The following is a 16,330-nucleotide window of genomic DNA, read 5'->3' on the forward strand; positions in this document are numbered from 1 at the left end:
TTTCATTACTAATGGCACTACATCTGGCGGTCAATCTTTTGCTCTTGAAATTACAGCAGCCAAGTTGCACCTAAAAAAGAGAACGTGCATTACGGGGGATTCATTGCTCTTTGTATTCTCCTAAAATTACTCCCCATGGTAGCCTTTTTTTTAAATTTTATTTTCATTGTTATTTTTTGAGCACTCACTACCATAAAGTCGAGCCGGCAGCCCACACCCCCAAAATACGATCAAACCGACCAATCAACGACGACTACGATAGTGGCGTGATTCCAACGGGCTGTTACAAAACCGTACTCACCCTAACATTCAATTCTAAATTTAAAAAAAAGAACAATTAAAATGAAATAGGAAAATACCAGAAAAGTATACAAAATCTAACATATATAATTTCATTCTAAATCGGAATTTTTATCGATCGACTGTCGAGAGTTATTTTACCAGTAATATGTGAAACTTCGAGGGAGTGAGCTCGTTAAATAGAATGCTTTAGTCGCCCGGCCTTCATCGTCTGCCGTTGCTGCTGCTGCTGCCGTGCCGGTCTGGGGGGAGGGGGGAAAGAGAAAAATCGTATGTTTTACGTGGTTGGCTCATCGTAACGCGTTCAGAGCGCGACCTGCTTCCGACCTGTGCGCATCGCTCGCCTGTTTGGCTCTCGTCGATACCGTGTCCTTGCTATTACATTAGGAATCGGTTCAATTAGTCGAATTGAAATTAAAAAAGCAAATAGTAATCATGTGGCTATCGCATACGCGAAATTGTTTGTGTGTGACCACGGTTTTAATTATCCTCTCGACATTCCTGACACATCAAGTTCGTGGTAAGTACGATCTCTAAACATATTTTTACTTTGAGAGAGTGATCTTGAAAATTTTTAGCCGCCGTGGTGTAGAGAGCAAACAAGCACATGGCCACTCCCTCTCCGTATGCTTCTTTGCAGATATCGGACTTCTTTCCCCCCCCCCCCTGATTTTCTCATGGAGATCTCGATGTTTATCAAATATTGAATGATTTTAATTCCCAAAACTGTCGATCGATGTATAGAAATTGAAATCTGTGATATTTTTTTAAAATGTCATAATATGGCTTATGGACAGGGCCTCCTCTCCTTCATCCGATCTTAGATCCAGGCCCCCTCAGGGCTGGATTTATGTTTGGGGGTCCTAAGCTATTGAAGGTAAAACGGCCCGTTATCAGTGCCGTTCAAGGCATGGGCCAGTACGGGCTCCTCAAGAAAAAAGGGGGGGGGGTGTCTACCAAAAAAAATATAAGACCTGGTTGAGCAATTTTCAAGAATTTCCCTTTTAGGGCCTCAGAAAAATCACTTGGCCCGGGGGCCCATGATGGTCTCAAGACGGCCCTGTCCGTTATATGTGCACTCCAGCTGTCCTTATCCAAAATATCAGTTTGAGATTTTTGACGCCCTAGGCTGCATCCTGACTAGCCTATAGGGGAATCGTCCAGCCCTCGGGGGGGGGGGGGGGAGACTGCGATCTCAGACGGGCCCCTATCCCCTATTCTGTGAATTTATAGTGTGATTTGTCTATAGTATAGATAGATAGTATAGATTATAGTATAGATTTGTCTCTGGCTCCCGGGCTGGAGCCCTTTCAACCCTACCCTTGTGGGGGCCGTGCTCCTCACGTCATAGACCAGAATTTTTCATGAACACCCCCCCCCCCTTAAAATTTAAGTCTCTAAAATCGGCAATGGCCTATTGCTCTGAATAAAGCGTTGAAAAAAAATGTTATCCGGTGGGCAAGACATGAAACCCCCCTCCCCCATATTGTAAAAAAAATATTCATCTATGGCCCTGTCAACCTCCCCCATCGTGGGTACTATGATTATTCGATTGCCCAATTTTGATTTTATTATAGAATATAGCAATCAATTTAATCAAATCCTTATCGATTGATCGAAGGAGGAAAATGGAAGTTGAGGAAAATTGTGATCGTTCCACTTCTCTTTAATAGGCCGAGAGTATTTTCTGAATGATTAACGATCATTTCATTTCTCAAACGATCAGCACTGATTTTTTTTTTTCATTTAATTAAGAGCATCAATATGGATTATCATGTAATCGTGTGGTTTTAGTTATGTTGTTCATGAGGTCTTTGAGGTTCATAAATGTTCTTGAACCCTTCCCCAACATATGGAGGTGGGTGGTATTGGCAGGGCTCCATCCTGGCCCCCATAGTCTTATTTTTTGTACACTATAAATTTAGTATAGAGGGGGCCCCAACGGTAACTGTCTAGGGGCCCAGCTCCAGGATGTTTTGGAAGAGGGACGACATGCATATGTTGCTGTTTTGGCAGTTTGCAACATTCTATTTTTGACCCAAACAGCCATGACCCTCATTGGGGGAAACCCATGATAATTTTTGTTTCGGTTTTTGTTTCCCATGAACTTGCTATACAGAGGCTTATGATGAAATAAGGATAGGGATCCAGCTCTATGCCCTCCCTCCCCCCACATCCTTCGGCATAGCTCCTAGTCTGGGGTGGGCTCCCAAACCAGAATTTATAGCGCGATAAAAGAAAAAATGAATCTTCCCCAGGCTGGAGCACAGTCAGCTGCCCCATTCTTGTGGGAGTCCATGCCCGGCTCCAGAACGTGATGAGGGGTTGGGAAATCGAGTTTTCATTTGGCTGTGGATCGCTGGTTTCAAGTAGGCTACATATTACATTATGATAATCTTGAATGGAGAGAGAATCTCAATGGGACTTTGTTAGGGGGACACATTTAAAAATTTATAGAAAAGGGAAAACCAGTAATTAACTATCAAACTGAAGTATAAAATATTTTGTCAAGGTAAGTGTTTTTTTTTTGTCTTAAAAAGTCTAAATTAGCACTCACAAATTACTTCAAATGTAATAGTAAGTATGGAGAAACTATTCTATTCGGAAATTGGAAAAACTGGGAAATTTAAATACAGCTTTTTTTTTTTTCGTGAAAACTTCGACTTTTTCATACTTTTATCTCGAAGTTTCACAGTTTTTCGGGCTGTATGGATATCCCCGAAAAATTGTTCGCCGACGGTTGCGAAAGCCTTTTCAGCTGCATATCTCAAGGTTTGTTGTAATTTGTTACATATGTGGATATGATAGTGTTTTTGAAATAAAGAAAATTTTCATGTGATACATCGCTTTGATGTATTTATTATAGGGCAGTGTTCCTCTCACCAGTTCACATGTTCATCAAAGAAATGTATTCCAGTAGCATGGCAATGTGACGAGGAAGAAGACTGCGAGGACGGATCTGACGAAAAAAATTGCGGTAAATATTTCATTGTGTGAAAAAAAAAAAAAGAATTTCAGTTAAATTTCAACGTCATTTTTGAGCGAAGCAATTTTTTTTTCCCAATTGCAAGTAAAAAAAAATCTATTTTAGAAACTAGACAGTTTTGTGGGGAAAAAGTCACCATATACTTCTTCCTGATCAAAAACTATCAAGGTTCTTTTTGCGAAGCTATATTAAGTTTCCCCTTGCGAATAATTTTAGAACTGCCTTTGTTCCACGTGCTCACCGCGCGAAAAAAGAGTGTATAAGAGTCTACATTTCTTTTGAATTTCAAGGAGTACTTTTTGCGCATTTTTCTGGATTTTTGTGGAATTTTAGTCTTTTTTTTTTTCTATGTGGAATAGAGGAAAATGAAGGGAAAAAATCAATTTTCCCGGTTAAAGAGGGGGAAATTTTTTCCCAATAAGATGCAAGACATGAGGAAGATGGTCTATTGTAGCTCCCTCTGGCGGTCGCCGGCATCATGCAATCAACTTGGATATGGCATGACGTCAGACATCGTACGATCTTTTCCAGCATGACCTTTCCCACTACCTGTTTGAAGAATGAGATTTTAACTGCAATGACACTATTCGTGCGTGTGTGGCTCTGTTGGGTTGCCAAGTTTCTCCTTTTTGTTTTTTTGTAGTGTATTTACCCGGAAAGAATTCGCCAAGAACTTGCCACAGTTTCCCGTAACTCGAAAATCAAGGTCCTCTTCGCTTTCCTCATTTAATGTGCTTACTTACACTGGCGTTTATTTATTCTAAATGGAACTTTTTCGAACGAGAAAACGAATTCGACAGTTTTCTTCTCTGGCTTTCACGGTTTTAGTCATCGTCAAATTTGCATTAATTAAGTTGATTTCAAGATGAATTAAAAAGAAACCAATGTTAATGAGGACGAGAATTTTATTTGTTGATTCTTTTTCTTCTACGCTGACCAGCAGGACACATAGGCGGAGATAGACTTAGAAGTCTGGGGGGGGGGGGGCAAGATGTCAATTCATATATACATATATACATTAGATCAGCTGACTCCACCTTTGACGCGGGGGGGGGGGGGGCATATCTCCCCCCGTATCTTCGCCAATGGCAGGACATTTTGTCTTGAGTTCGGGAATGGGAAATTTTAGTTTCTGTGAAAAACCAAATTATCGATTACAAAATAAAATATTGAAAAAGAATTGAAATTAATACAAATGTTTAATTATTTCGCCCCGGACCCATTAAGACTCCACTATGGACATCCACTTGCATATTGACCAAAGCTGGAAAATTCGCCGTAAATTTACATGCCTGACTTATAAATTATTGTTTCGGCCACATGTGTTAACATCAGGCGGGGTTGAAAAAAATACATGCCTCGGACAATAGCCAGCCCTGGTATTGACCTTTCGTAATTTGAATGTCTATGCTCAATATAGTGTGTAAAATGTTGATTTGGTAAACTTGCATACCGAGAAAAAGTGAAATGAGAGATTTATATTCAAATCACATTGGTGTACAGACTTTGGACCGGATTCGGCTAGCAAAGCAGTTAAAAAAAAGTTGAGGTACGGTACAGGGTGGGGGAATTGAATACAATTTAAGAAAGAGAATTTGGGTAATTTTAAAACATATTCAGTGTTAAACATTTAACATTAACAGTTAAACATTATCAGTGTTTTCCATTAATATTTGGCCCCTTAAATTGGAGAAAGGTGTAAATTTGGGGTTTTCCGTGGCCCTTCAGATGTCGGGGTCCGGCCCACCGTTAAATCCGTCTCTGCCTTGAGGTGATCTTGCTCTTATACGGCCCGCTGAAGTAATTTTACATAAAATATGGCACGTGAGCCGAAAACTTCATGCACCCATGATTCTAATAACGATGTGCATCTATAAGCCTGTTAAAATTCTGCGGCATATCTTGAAGTATGTTTTGCATGTTTTATGTGACATATATATGTAATAAATACTTTCTGTTTTTATATGGTGAACTTTCTCAACTTCTGCGGCGTAGGGGTTTAAATTTTTCTTGTCCTCTTTTGTATTCCGACCTATAGTGCGTTGACTGAGTTTGATTTGTTTTTTATAATTTTTGCAATTTTTTTTTTATGCAACTGGTGGGTTTTTGGATTTTTCTAGTGTTTCCGCATTATATGATATTTCCGTGTTTTATATTGTTTTAATGTGTGGGAGGAAAGAAAATTCTAACGAGATTTTTACCTCAACGTGGAAAGGAAAATGGCATGAGTGTGTGTGTAATGTTGGAGACAATAATATAAAAATAAGGACATATGTTCAAATATAAGCTGATTATTCTATGAGAGTAGCTTCAACCCCCCCCCCCTTCCCCCAGCGATAATCACGTGTCATTGGCAGTGACGTCATCATGTCGTTCGACATCTCGCCACTGGCGGGCCACTCCCATAATTCAAATTGCTCGACGGAAGTCTGTTATTGATTCTTTTTTCTACCTGTCTAGCATGTGCGTGCGCGCGGGCCTGCTGTTAGCGGCTTGCTCTGTGCAAACTCAGCTTTTGTCAATACGTTTAATGATATTTTTTTCCCTTTGTCGTCATATAGATGTGTATAATCTGGTTTAACCTTAACTCGCGATGTATCTGTAATTTTTTTTGATGGCGACAACTAGACTTTTCAAGTTGGCGCGTGGATTGACTTCGAGGGTACCGGGCCCTCTTGGTGTCATATTAACATGATCGATCAGTGATAGGATAGGGGCAGGTGAGTCTGGTGCCCCGGACGCAGAACCAGAATGGGCGTCGAATTCACCCTTTAACTACTTCTATATGCAAGGGGTGCCAAAATTCCGGCTTGCCCCGGTTGACAAAGTATCTAGTTGCGTCCCTGGATAGGGGTATTGGGGGGGGGGGAATAACAAATATATGCTCATCTAGTATATCGTGACCAATATCCGAAGTATGGTCTCTTCAGGAGCTGGCTAGAGTTCGGACATTTGGCACTGATATTGATTCCATAAACATCTCGATTTAGAACTGGCAAAAAAAAGTCGCGGGAGATGGTACCAGCATTCAGAGAGCGCAGGGCACTATCGGCTTTTTTTCACCGCTTCCTTTTGTTTTTTTTACGGCAATCTTTGTCCGGTCTTTTTTATGCATGTTCCAGAAAATTTAGTTCAGGCTGTAGTGAGAGAGTTGCATTTGTGTGTACGGAAAAATGGGCCATCAATGAGAGATCTTGGGGCTATAGGAAGGAGGTAGAGGAGAAAATGAGAGAAAGAAGCCGCCGCTCGCCGAAGTTGTAATTATCTTTTATTTTATAGGCCATGGCCTTCATGCATTTAGAATTTGAAACGAATGCCTAAAAGCCACTGGAAATGGACTGATGAGGACGGTTTTTTTTCTCTGATGCCATCAGCTGTTTTTGACCATACAGTTTGGTTATTCACTCGGAAAGAAAAACGCGTTGGATATTTATTTTTCATGAAAATGTTTGGTTCCCAAAGATGAAATGATTGATTGGGTTCAGGTTCATAGAGGAAGGTTTTCATAAATGAAACTTCCCGCGTCTAGAATTTTTATCATATCAGTTGTGTTTGTGCTGATAAGACTCGTGTATAGACTAGAGATTTCTCCTAACCTTTGTGTGGCGCTTTCTCGGCGTCATGTTTTCTATAAATAGATTCACCGTTGTCTTGGGAATGTTCGCACTTTTTTTTTTACTTTTTGATGGATTTTGGTATAGCGCCAGGTAGGTCGCGCAAACGTGTTCATTCTTTGACGTTTTCGAGATGTAATTTCCGGTTATTGTTGATGAGTTTCGTTTTTCTTTTCTACTGGGAAAGTTTGTCCAAACCACATACGATCCTCGTGGGTAAAATCTATTGTACTGATTGTCGAGCGAGAAAGTAAGGTGGGGAAACTTCGTGCTTAATGATAGAAATACGTGCGCGACATGTTAGAAACCGTTAGTGTAGATGAGGTTGTATAATCTACCAGCAAAACAGTCGTACTGGTCTTTATAAAAGTGTCTTAGTGTTACCGAAAAACGTAAGTTTGAAAGGAAAAACTTAACCTGGTTTGATTACTTCCAGATGAACGCCGGAATTAGTTACTGAAAAATGCAAAAAAGCAACTATACAGATATCTTGAACATGAAATCAGTTTGAGTACAAAATAATTTTTTGCACCCCTAACTAAATAGAAATGTCTTGCCACGAACAGTGAATCTCAAATTTGGCAGTCGGGAAAGGCTCTAAAAAGGATGTACATGAATCGCAAAATGCTTCAAGGATGTTCGAATGCACGCGATGTTCCCGTTGTTTCTTCGGAGTTTTTTTTTCTTCCACCCTGACGCCCGGAAATGCATTTTTTTATGTTATATCAATCGTAACCAGACAGATTTCCGACATTACGAGTACTGATGCAAAAAGAAACCAGAAAAAAACTTCTATATGCCACAAATTTCATAATTTTTGTCTCCAATGTCATTCACGTAATGCCTCAAAGAATAGGATATCCAAAAAAAAAAAACAAAGTACACTGTATAGTGTGATTTCCCCCCCACCCCCCCGTAATCCAGAATGCCTCCTGTATTCCCTAAAAAGAGGGGAAATTGTATGCTGCGACAATTGTGAACCATCTACGCGAGCATTCCTGAGATACATGATAGCGATAGCAGCTCTCTCCTTTACTAAAGGTTCTTTCCTATTCGTGTTTCTTCAAAATAATAGCAGAGATCTATAATAACGCGATCTTCACGTATTCCCAAGGGATCAGCATGATCAGTCCAGGGAATTAGTGTTAGGTTAGTAGACATCCATGCCCGAACCGGGATTCGAACCCAGACTTGCAGTGACAAGCTAGTCCTCTAACCACTCCACTGCCAGGCGGCTCGGATAATAGTTACAATAATACAGTTTAGAGTCTCCCACATGGCTTTTCCTTGGCACCCGGGAAATACTGAAGTTTCTATGTAACAATTATGTTACGGTTAATGAAGTAACTATTTTTAACAATAAAATTTGGAAGTTTGCTCTTGCCGCTCATAGGAAAAATTACAAATGTGCTCCTACGCACATCAAGGTTGTGTACCACTAGGCTGGACATTTTTTTTTTGTTCAGCAGCTAGATTTCAATACATCTCGATCAACTAAATTTTCAACCTGTGATCCAAAATCAGCTGTTTTTAATATACTGTACGTCCTATGACAACTTGACCGTAGTTGCTGAAAATTTTAGATTTTTATCTATAGCCGCTGAAGTTGAGTCGAATGAAGAAATAAGGGGGGTTTGGGAATTACGTCATTTGTGGTGTGGCTCATCTTTAATCAAAACAACCATTAGCGTAAACCTTTCTGCATAATAGACATTTTCTAATTCGATGAAATGAACTGACCTTCAAGATCAATTATTATGGACATTTTCGGCGGCAGCTGATATGAAGAATTTTTTTCTTTGCCTTATGGGCAACTGTCCCTTCTTAAAACACGCCTCTTTTCTGCGCAATGGAAGACAGAATAGAAGATGGTAAAAAAACGCTCTGGTGCTTCTCCGATTTTCCTCTAAAGAACGCAATAAACATTCTGGAATTTCCTCGTTTGTGTCGCAATGATCTCCTTCACCACGTGACCGAACATTAATTAAGTGAAAAAAAAAACAGGTCCGATTCTTGCCGCTGGCCTTTCGTACGTGGATAGACGTCGTCCTATGATTTTAGTATTACTGCAGGCTACACGATGAACGATCTTTCCATGAGAAATATTCTTCTCTTCCACCCCACTTTAGCGCCTCATGTCATCTTCCAATACAGTCGCCAAAAATTGATTGAATTATTGGTCCAACTGATTGCGTAAAAAAAAGACGTCAAAATTGTCCATTATATTCGATTTACGCCAAACCTCATACTATATCTTGCGCCATAAAAAGAAATGTCTTTATCAATTCGAATATGCTATTCATTAAATTTCGCTTCCATCAACCCTGAAAAATCCAAACACGACATCTTGTTGAATTGCTTTTCACGTAAGGTTGATACGTATTCAATCTTGAAGATTGAATACTTTATTGTGTGACCTTTCTTCTCTTTCCATCCTTGACGACATGGCAGACGCTTGTTTACGATTTCTTTTTTCTTGATTATTAAGTTGCTTTTGTTCGTTCGTTATTCGATTCGTCTAGAAATAAAATGGATCAAAAAAGCTTCGAAATGAAGCGACGAAAGCAACAACCAGTTTCAAGACTGAATGTACCCCGAGGCGGTTTTTTCAAGAACTTCCAAATTGCTTTTTAAATACGCAATTTTTTCCTTTCTGGAGTGTTGAGAATTTATTTTATTTCTATCCCCGTATATACATTTTCTACCTTCGAGACTGATTCCCACCGTTCATTGCCGATCGCAGATGGTGGCCGAATTCGTTGATGCATGGACTTTCTAGATGTTTGCGTGTTTTTTATTCTTTTTTTTTGCTTTCTTGGTCTACTAGCTGTAATCGCCTACCATCTGTGAACAACATGCGCTGATATTTCGAATGTGAATGTTTTTTACTACTGGGATATTTTCAAAAGAAAAATGTTCATGATATTTGTAAAGGTCATATCCAACACGTTTGGATTTTAAAATAGAACATTTAAATTTTATTTTTGATCATGAACTCATCATCCACGTTGTTCGTATGATGAATCGGCCGAAATTGATCTAGAGAAAAAAAGCGCCGAATTGAATTTTTTTTGTTAATTCGATGATTCAGTTAAAATTGCTTAATTAGTTTCAATATCAATCTAGTCTGTTTTCGTTATGTACTCAATAAAATGCATCAGGGGTTTTGATATTAGAGTCTAAGGCTATCTGGCTCCGGTGGAAAAATGACCAGCGTATGGAATGGGCAGGAAAGTTTTGCAACTTACCCGATACTAAAAACGCTGAAAAAGGATCGTTCCAAGTGGTCGGCATTTTTTTTTCCCAATGGCCACACCTTTTAAAGTTATTTATTCCAGAACTGATTATTTTTTTAAAACTCGATTTTTGAGACCCGGGATCTTGTTTTTGTTTACTTGTTTAGTGTTCATTCTGGCGATAATTATATATAGAAGTGTCTTCCCCCGCCCTTTCTAGAAACTTAATTTTGATTCATACTGGATGATATGGAATTTTCACTAACCTGTTTGTTTATACCGACTTGTTTTCAAGTTGCTATTGTTGCTCTAGTTATACAAATATTCATCAATATTGAAAGAGAAACATGCGAACACGTGATTGCAAACATGTAATGGGGTGATTGGTGAAATGAATTCACTTTCTCATTTTTATTAAAGCCGGCTCGTAATCAATCAATCAATCAATCAATCATGTAAAAAATTGATTTCCCCCCCCCCCGTGTATACTTCCCAATGTTTTTCCTTTAAGCAATCTATGGTTTGGTTACGTTATCATCTAACCTTATTTACTGGATATACAGTATGTGTATTAATTTAGTAGAATATTTTTCCTAGTTCAGCTGCGCCCTTGAATAAGCCAGCTGCGATTACCTAAATGTGATATACGTAAAACGTTACTGAATCAGCATACGTTTGCTGATGCTTGAACATAGATGGAAAGGGGGGGGTGAATTTCCGCACCTTTTTTTGCGGTTAAGGTTTGCCATTCCAATGTGATAATTGTCGGAATACGTTTGTATTCCTTTTGTGGTATTGTACATTGAAGCTTCTGGCATCCCAATGACCTTCAAAATTAACCGTAAAGAAAATCGCATAGAATTTTACAGTACCACTTTAGCATGTTCTTTTATTCTGAGCATGTAGTACAGTAATACCTCGACTTGCATCATTGTATTTGTATTATTAAGTGACAATCAAGTAAATATTTTTTTTACATTATCGAAACAACATGCAATGAAATGAATCTTCTCCGTGATTTAGTAAAGAAATTCCCAAGGATTGTATGGTATCTGCCATTTTTTTCACAATTTCACAACTGTTTGGGGGAAGTTTTATTGAATTGAAAATATAATTAAATTTTTTAAATATTTTTTGAGTTTAACTTTTGTAGCAGTCTGTTCAAAATTTAAGTACAACAATCAAAACTAAAAGATTCACTGCTGAAATAAAAATGAAAACAAGTGTCCCAAAAAAGGGACAAGGGTGAATAATGGGTTAATGTGATTCTCTCTCTTTGATGACAATGCACTTGATCTGCAACTCCCAATTTCAACCCACTGGTGAGATTATTTTTTTCGCCTCCGAACACAAGCAACTCTTTTTTTTCGATGGACCAAGGGTGTTATCAAAACATTGAAAGCGTTCAAACCATTATTTCAAAATGTATACATTGGAAGAGCGCAGATGTCGGGGGGGGGGAGGAGGCGGAAAGGTTGAATTGTATAAAATTTTCAACGGGATGGATAGAATTCACCATGAGTTATTAATACATCGTCATTCAACTGCTTCGACAATTCGACAAGGGGACATCAGTATCGATTGGTAAGGGATGATTCTAGGTTGTGGTGTCGCAGGGAGTTTTTCTCATATAGGGTTGTGAATAAATAGAATAGCTTTCCCCCGGGGGTTGGGAATTCTACCACGATTAACGCGTTTAAAAAGAAATACGATAAACATAGAGATAAATCGAGAAACTATCCATACTTAGATGAGACAACCATAATTTTTTTATGGGCGGTATATTTATATTATTTCATAACTATTTGTTTTTATTGCTCTTATTGAATTTGCTGTATTTTTGATATAGTTTAGATATATATTTGACATCCATATTTTTTTTATGGGCATCTTTTTTCAGCCACCTCGTTGGGCATCTGTATGACTTTCATGTGCACAGATTTCATTAAATAGATTTTTTAAAGACTGGATTGTCACAAGGCAAGTTAAATAAAAAGTTATATAAGGAAGGAGATAAGTCCTGTCTAACGAACTATATACCGGTGACCATTATTTCTTGTTTTTCAAAAAATTTTGAATCCGTTATGCATGCAAGAATATATCCGCTAATTAATAAACTCATATCAGTCAATCAACATGGGTTCATGTCCAAAAGATCTGTGACCAATTTCATGAATCTTAACCTCAGCATAATTGAAGCAATTAATGGAGATGCCCAATTGGATGTCATCTATACTGATTTTTGGAAGGCATTCGATAAAATTCAGCATACTATTTTATTAGAAAAATTAATAACATTTGGGTTTAATTGTGATCTTGTGGTTTGGTTCAGTAGCTATCTCCAAGGCAGAATTTGCAAAGTGTATGGTTCTGCAATAAGCAAAAGTGTTAATGTAACATCTGCGGGTCCCTCAGGGATTGATCCTTGGTCCGTTATGTTTTTTTAATTTTCATCAATGATCTTGCTGAAATCTTCGAAAAGTGTCTAATGTTCGCTGATGATTTAAAAATTTTCAGAATTGTTGACAATGTGGAATCGTGCAATAGACAAGATTTAAATCTTCTATCCCAATGGTGTGATCGAAATAATTTGTATCTGAATATTGATAAATGTTTTGCAATCACTTATGGCCACAAATTTTCACAGATAATTCATTCATACTATGTAAATAATATTCCTTTGTTGTCAAGAACTGACTCGACGACTGATCTTGGTGTGCTATATTCTTCGGATTTTACTTTCTCAAAACACATTAATGATATTGTGTTTGGATCTTACAAAAAACTTGGCGACATTGAGAATTACCAAAGATTTTAAAGATACTAAGGTTTTAACTATGCTGTTTAACTCTTTTATTCGATCTAAACTTGAATATGCTTGCATTATTTGGAACGCAGTTCATGATTAACAAATAAAATTATTGGAGTCAGTCCAATACAGATTTCTCAAACATTTGTTTTTCAAGAAGTTCGGTGTTAAATCATGATATTCTTACTGGTACGTTTTTACGCTCGTTATTTCATGTTGGTCTAAGTCATAGTTTCCCAAACTTTTCATTCCATCGCCCCCTTCTTCAGAAATATTTTTCTCTCATCGCCCCCCAACTCAAGTGAACCCATAGGATCCCATGTTAAATCCGTAGCTTCTATCGCCCCCCTGGACCATTCCATCGCCCACCAGGGGGCGATATTGCCCACTTTGGGAAACACTGGTCTAAGTGATCGTAGAGATTTTTTATTGATATCATTTTCCATAATAAAATTGATTGTATGCAAATTTTACAGGAAGGTAATATCGATGTTCCAATGTACCGAACGAGATCTTATAATTTATTCGCGCAATTAAGAAAACAAATTTACAAAACAACAAAATTAAAAGCAAATTTACAGAACAAATTTATGTAATTTTGATCCTATTTGTAGATTCAGCCAGCTATATAATTGTCGAACAGGAAATCTAGATATTTTTGATTCGCCTTTAATGAATTTTAGAAATTACCTTTTTAAGACTATCGGGGCGTAGACACCTGTTTATTTTTATTCATGCATTTCATTTTTCAGCTTTATTTGTTACTATTTATTTTGTTTGAAGCAAAATAAGTTCATTTTTTCCCCTCTGTAACTGTATATTTCTGTTGTAATGATAAATAAATGATAAATTTTATGAAGTCATAGCAAATATACAGTACCGTAGTGGGTACTGTACACCCATTAGAGAGTAAAAAGGAAAAGAATGTTTTTTAAATTTTGGCCCCAATTAATATTTATATATATTTGTATGCAAAATCGTACCCCGACCTATGTGGTTATCGACGGCCCCACATATCGCCTAACTTCGGGATATTACTGCATATAGGTACAATCTTCTAGTGCCTACTAATATTTTTTTGCATTACTCGGAACTGACATGATCCTTACTATCAAGCGTGTTATGTATATCAAGCATATTTCTAATTATAAGTTTTGATTTCTATCGTCGATTGTTAAGACGTCACGCAAAATGATTTCCTCTCCTTTTTGTTGACAACTTCGTTCTCCACTTTGCGTCATCGATGACTTAAAAGACTTGACTTTAATTTCTTCAAAAAAAGTATCCTTTTCAAGGAATTCATAGTCAAGCTTATGGTACCCGAATCCTAGCGAGAAGGGAGTTCGTGTAACATTATCTAATGATTTAGATTCACAAAATCTGTAATGGACTTGTCTTCTGCAACTTGTTGGCAACGAGAAATTGTCATTTGAAGAGGACGGATTTGCGTTAGGGTAGCCAGCATATTTTGGTTTTATCGCGATTGTAAAAGAGAATTTGCAAAGGTTTTTTTTCTAAATTGAAATATCGAATAATACAAGGAATGTTTGGGGATTGTGTAAGGGTAAGCGATAACTATATATCATCAACTATGGATGTGGAGGCTTTGAAATTCCTAGTTTCGTAATAAAACGTTCTCGTAGGGTCGCGAGTGCTTCCATCAGTCAATGGTTAGTGCTGTCAAGCTAGTTGCGTGCCGTATGCATCGAGGATTGAAATCTCGTCATCCTTAATTGAAATTTATCGGTTCCGCCCGATTAATGGTTTTATCTGATGTTTTGTCTTGACTTTTCGGCCTTGTCTGTGTGCGCAAACAGCTGTCATCTAAGGTTCTAACAGAACTCTGGTGGTCACTGCTGGTAGGTTGTTTATTTCTCCCATTCCTGAAGGAACAGGTCATTAAGAAAGAAAAATTGATAAGCCAACCTTGTCTGATGTCTCGCTTGCGAAATGATGCTTAGTAGTCATTTTCCAAGTGTCTTGTGCATACTCTTATGTATTTGATTTTTTTTCTTTTTTTGATTATTAATGGAAGGGAAAAGCCTATGTCTTCATTAGTTGTCGCGTATTTTCTTTTGCTGACCTCGTATAGCGTTGTTCTGACGTGTGCATCTACTCTATACATTTCACGATCAGTAGTTTTTTACCCTTTAGTAACTAGGAGGAGGCCTAATTACAAGTTCTTAGAAACGAGTCTTTTTCTTTCAACCACTCGGAAAAACATTCGCATAAAGAACGCTATTTCATATATTATAATTGTCGTATGACATTTTCGGAAGTTTGGATTTTTGTTCAGATGTGGTTCATTTACAGAACAAACCATGCAGGCTGACTGCCTAGTGATTATTTTAACCCTTTATATACCACATTATATGAAAGTAGAATAAGAAAATGATAATAAATAAAAATGTAATGTAAATTATTTGGTAGATCATTTTAGTTCTAATTAAAGACAAGGGGTTAAGTGATAAGACATCCCCAAAGCAGAATGTTTTGCATTGTTCTGTAATGAACCCTCGGCTGATTGGAAATGGTCTGCGCTAAAAATCCCCATAGTAATGTGTTTTGCACTTTTCTTAAAATTCTTCCAGATTGTTCTGCAGCAGAGCTAATTGTTCTGCGACGTACGTCGCAGATTTTGGTATATTCTTTGGGGAGAGACATTAAGGCGTTAAAAACAACATACTGAAAGTACCCAAAAATTAACGTACAGCACTCTGTAGAGTTCCAGCTAAATGTTTTTTACATAATATTGTTATAACATTGCAAGAATTCGTGCAAAAAATAAAAGCAGAGGAATTGATGTAACTTGTGAAATTGATGAAAGAAAGCCTCTCGGAAAAGAAATTTGAATTTGGTCAACTGAAAGAAACTAATCAAGAACTGAAGAAAAGGGCTTTGTTTTTTGTCATACATTTGCCTTCACTGTAGGAAAGCCATTGCAGAAAAAGCTCCACACGTACATGGATCACAGTGATTACTACGGACCGATTACAGAAATGTTGTCAAGAAGGAAGACGAAATACGTAGCCTAATACATAGTCTTGCTGCCCTGATAAAGATAACTTACAGGGGGGAAAAATGAGTTTGGTTAAACCTTAGCTTCAGAATGCGGAAAAAAAAAGTCGACGGGAAAAAATTATAACGTAAACCGAAGTCCCGATAACTATAAACGAATTTTTTCCCATGTTATGATATTGATCCGTTCCGTTCTTTGGAAAAGTGATAACAATTCCCAAATGATAACATTATCCGTGATTTTAATTAGCGGCGTCGACTGTACGTGGTTGCCATTAATCTTATTGATTTCTTGTGGAAGAAATTTTGTAAACATTTTTCTTTTAGGCCGGGATTACACTGTAAAAGTTTTATAAAAATTATTTTA

At 37.7% G+C, this 16,330-nt stretch overlaps 1 protein-coding gene across 2 annotated transcripts in view; it reads left to right on the forward strand.

Annotated features, from left to right (window-relative positions):
* Positions 1-600: 600 nt before the first annotated feature.
* LOC149065500 (low-density lipoprotein receptor-like) overlaps positions 601-16,330 on the forward strand; it is a 64,599-nt gene continuing 48,869 nt past the window's right edge. Inside the window, exons 1-2 of one of the 2 annotated variants that reach the window (XM_089253758.1) lie at positions 601-820; positions 3,167-3,277. In XM_089253758.1, the coding sequence (XP_089109884.1) occupies positions 736-820; positions 3,167-3,277 (196 nt within the window). In that variant the 5' untranslated portion in view covers positions 601-735. The remainder of the gene's footprint in view (positions 821-3,166; positions 3,278-16,330) is intronic. The other variant, XM_089253757.1, reaches the window with a different exon arrangement.

Source organism: Pholcus phalangioides, unplaced genomic scaffold (assembly GCF_987345545.1).
Source record: "Pholcus phalangioides strain wild (caught in Gottingen) unplaced genomic scaffold, Ppha-v1.0 ptg000039l_1, whole genome shotgun sequence".
NCBI classification, from domain to species: Eukaryota; Metazoa; Arthropoda; class Arachnida; order Araneae; family Pholcidae; genus Pholcus; species Pholcus phalangioides.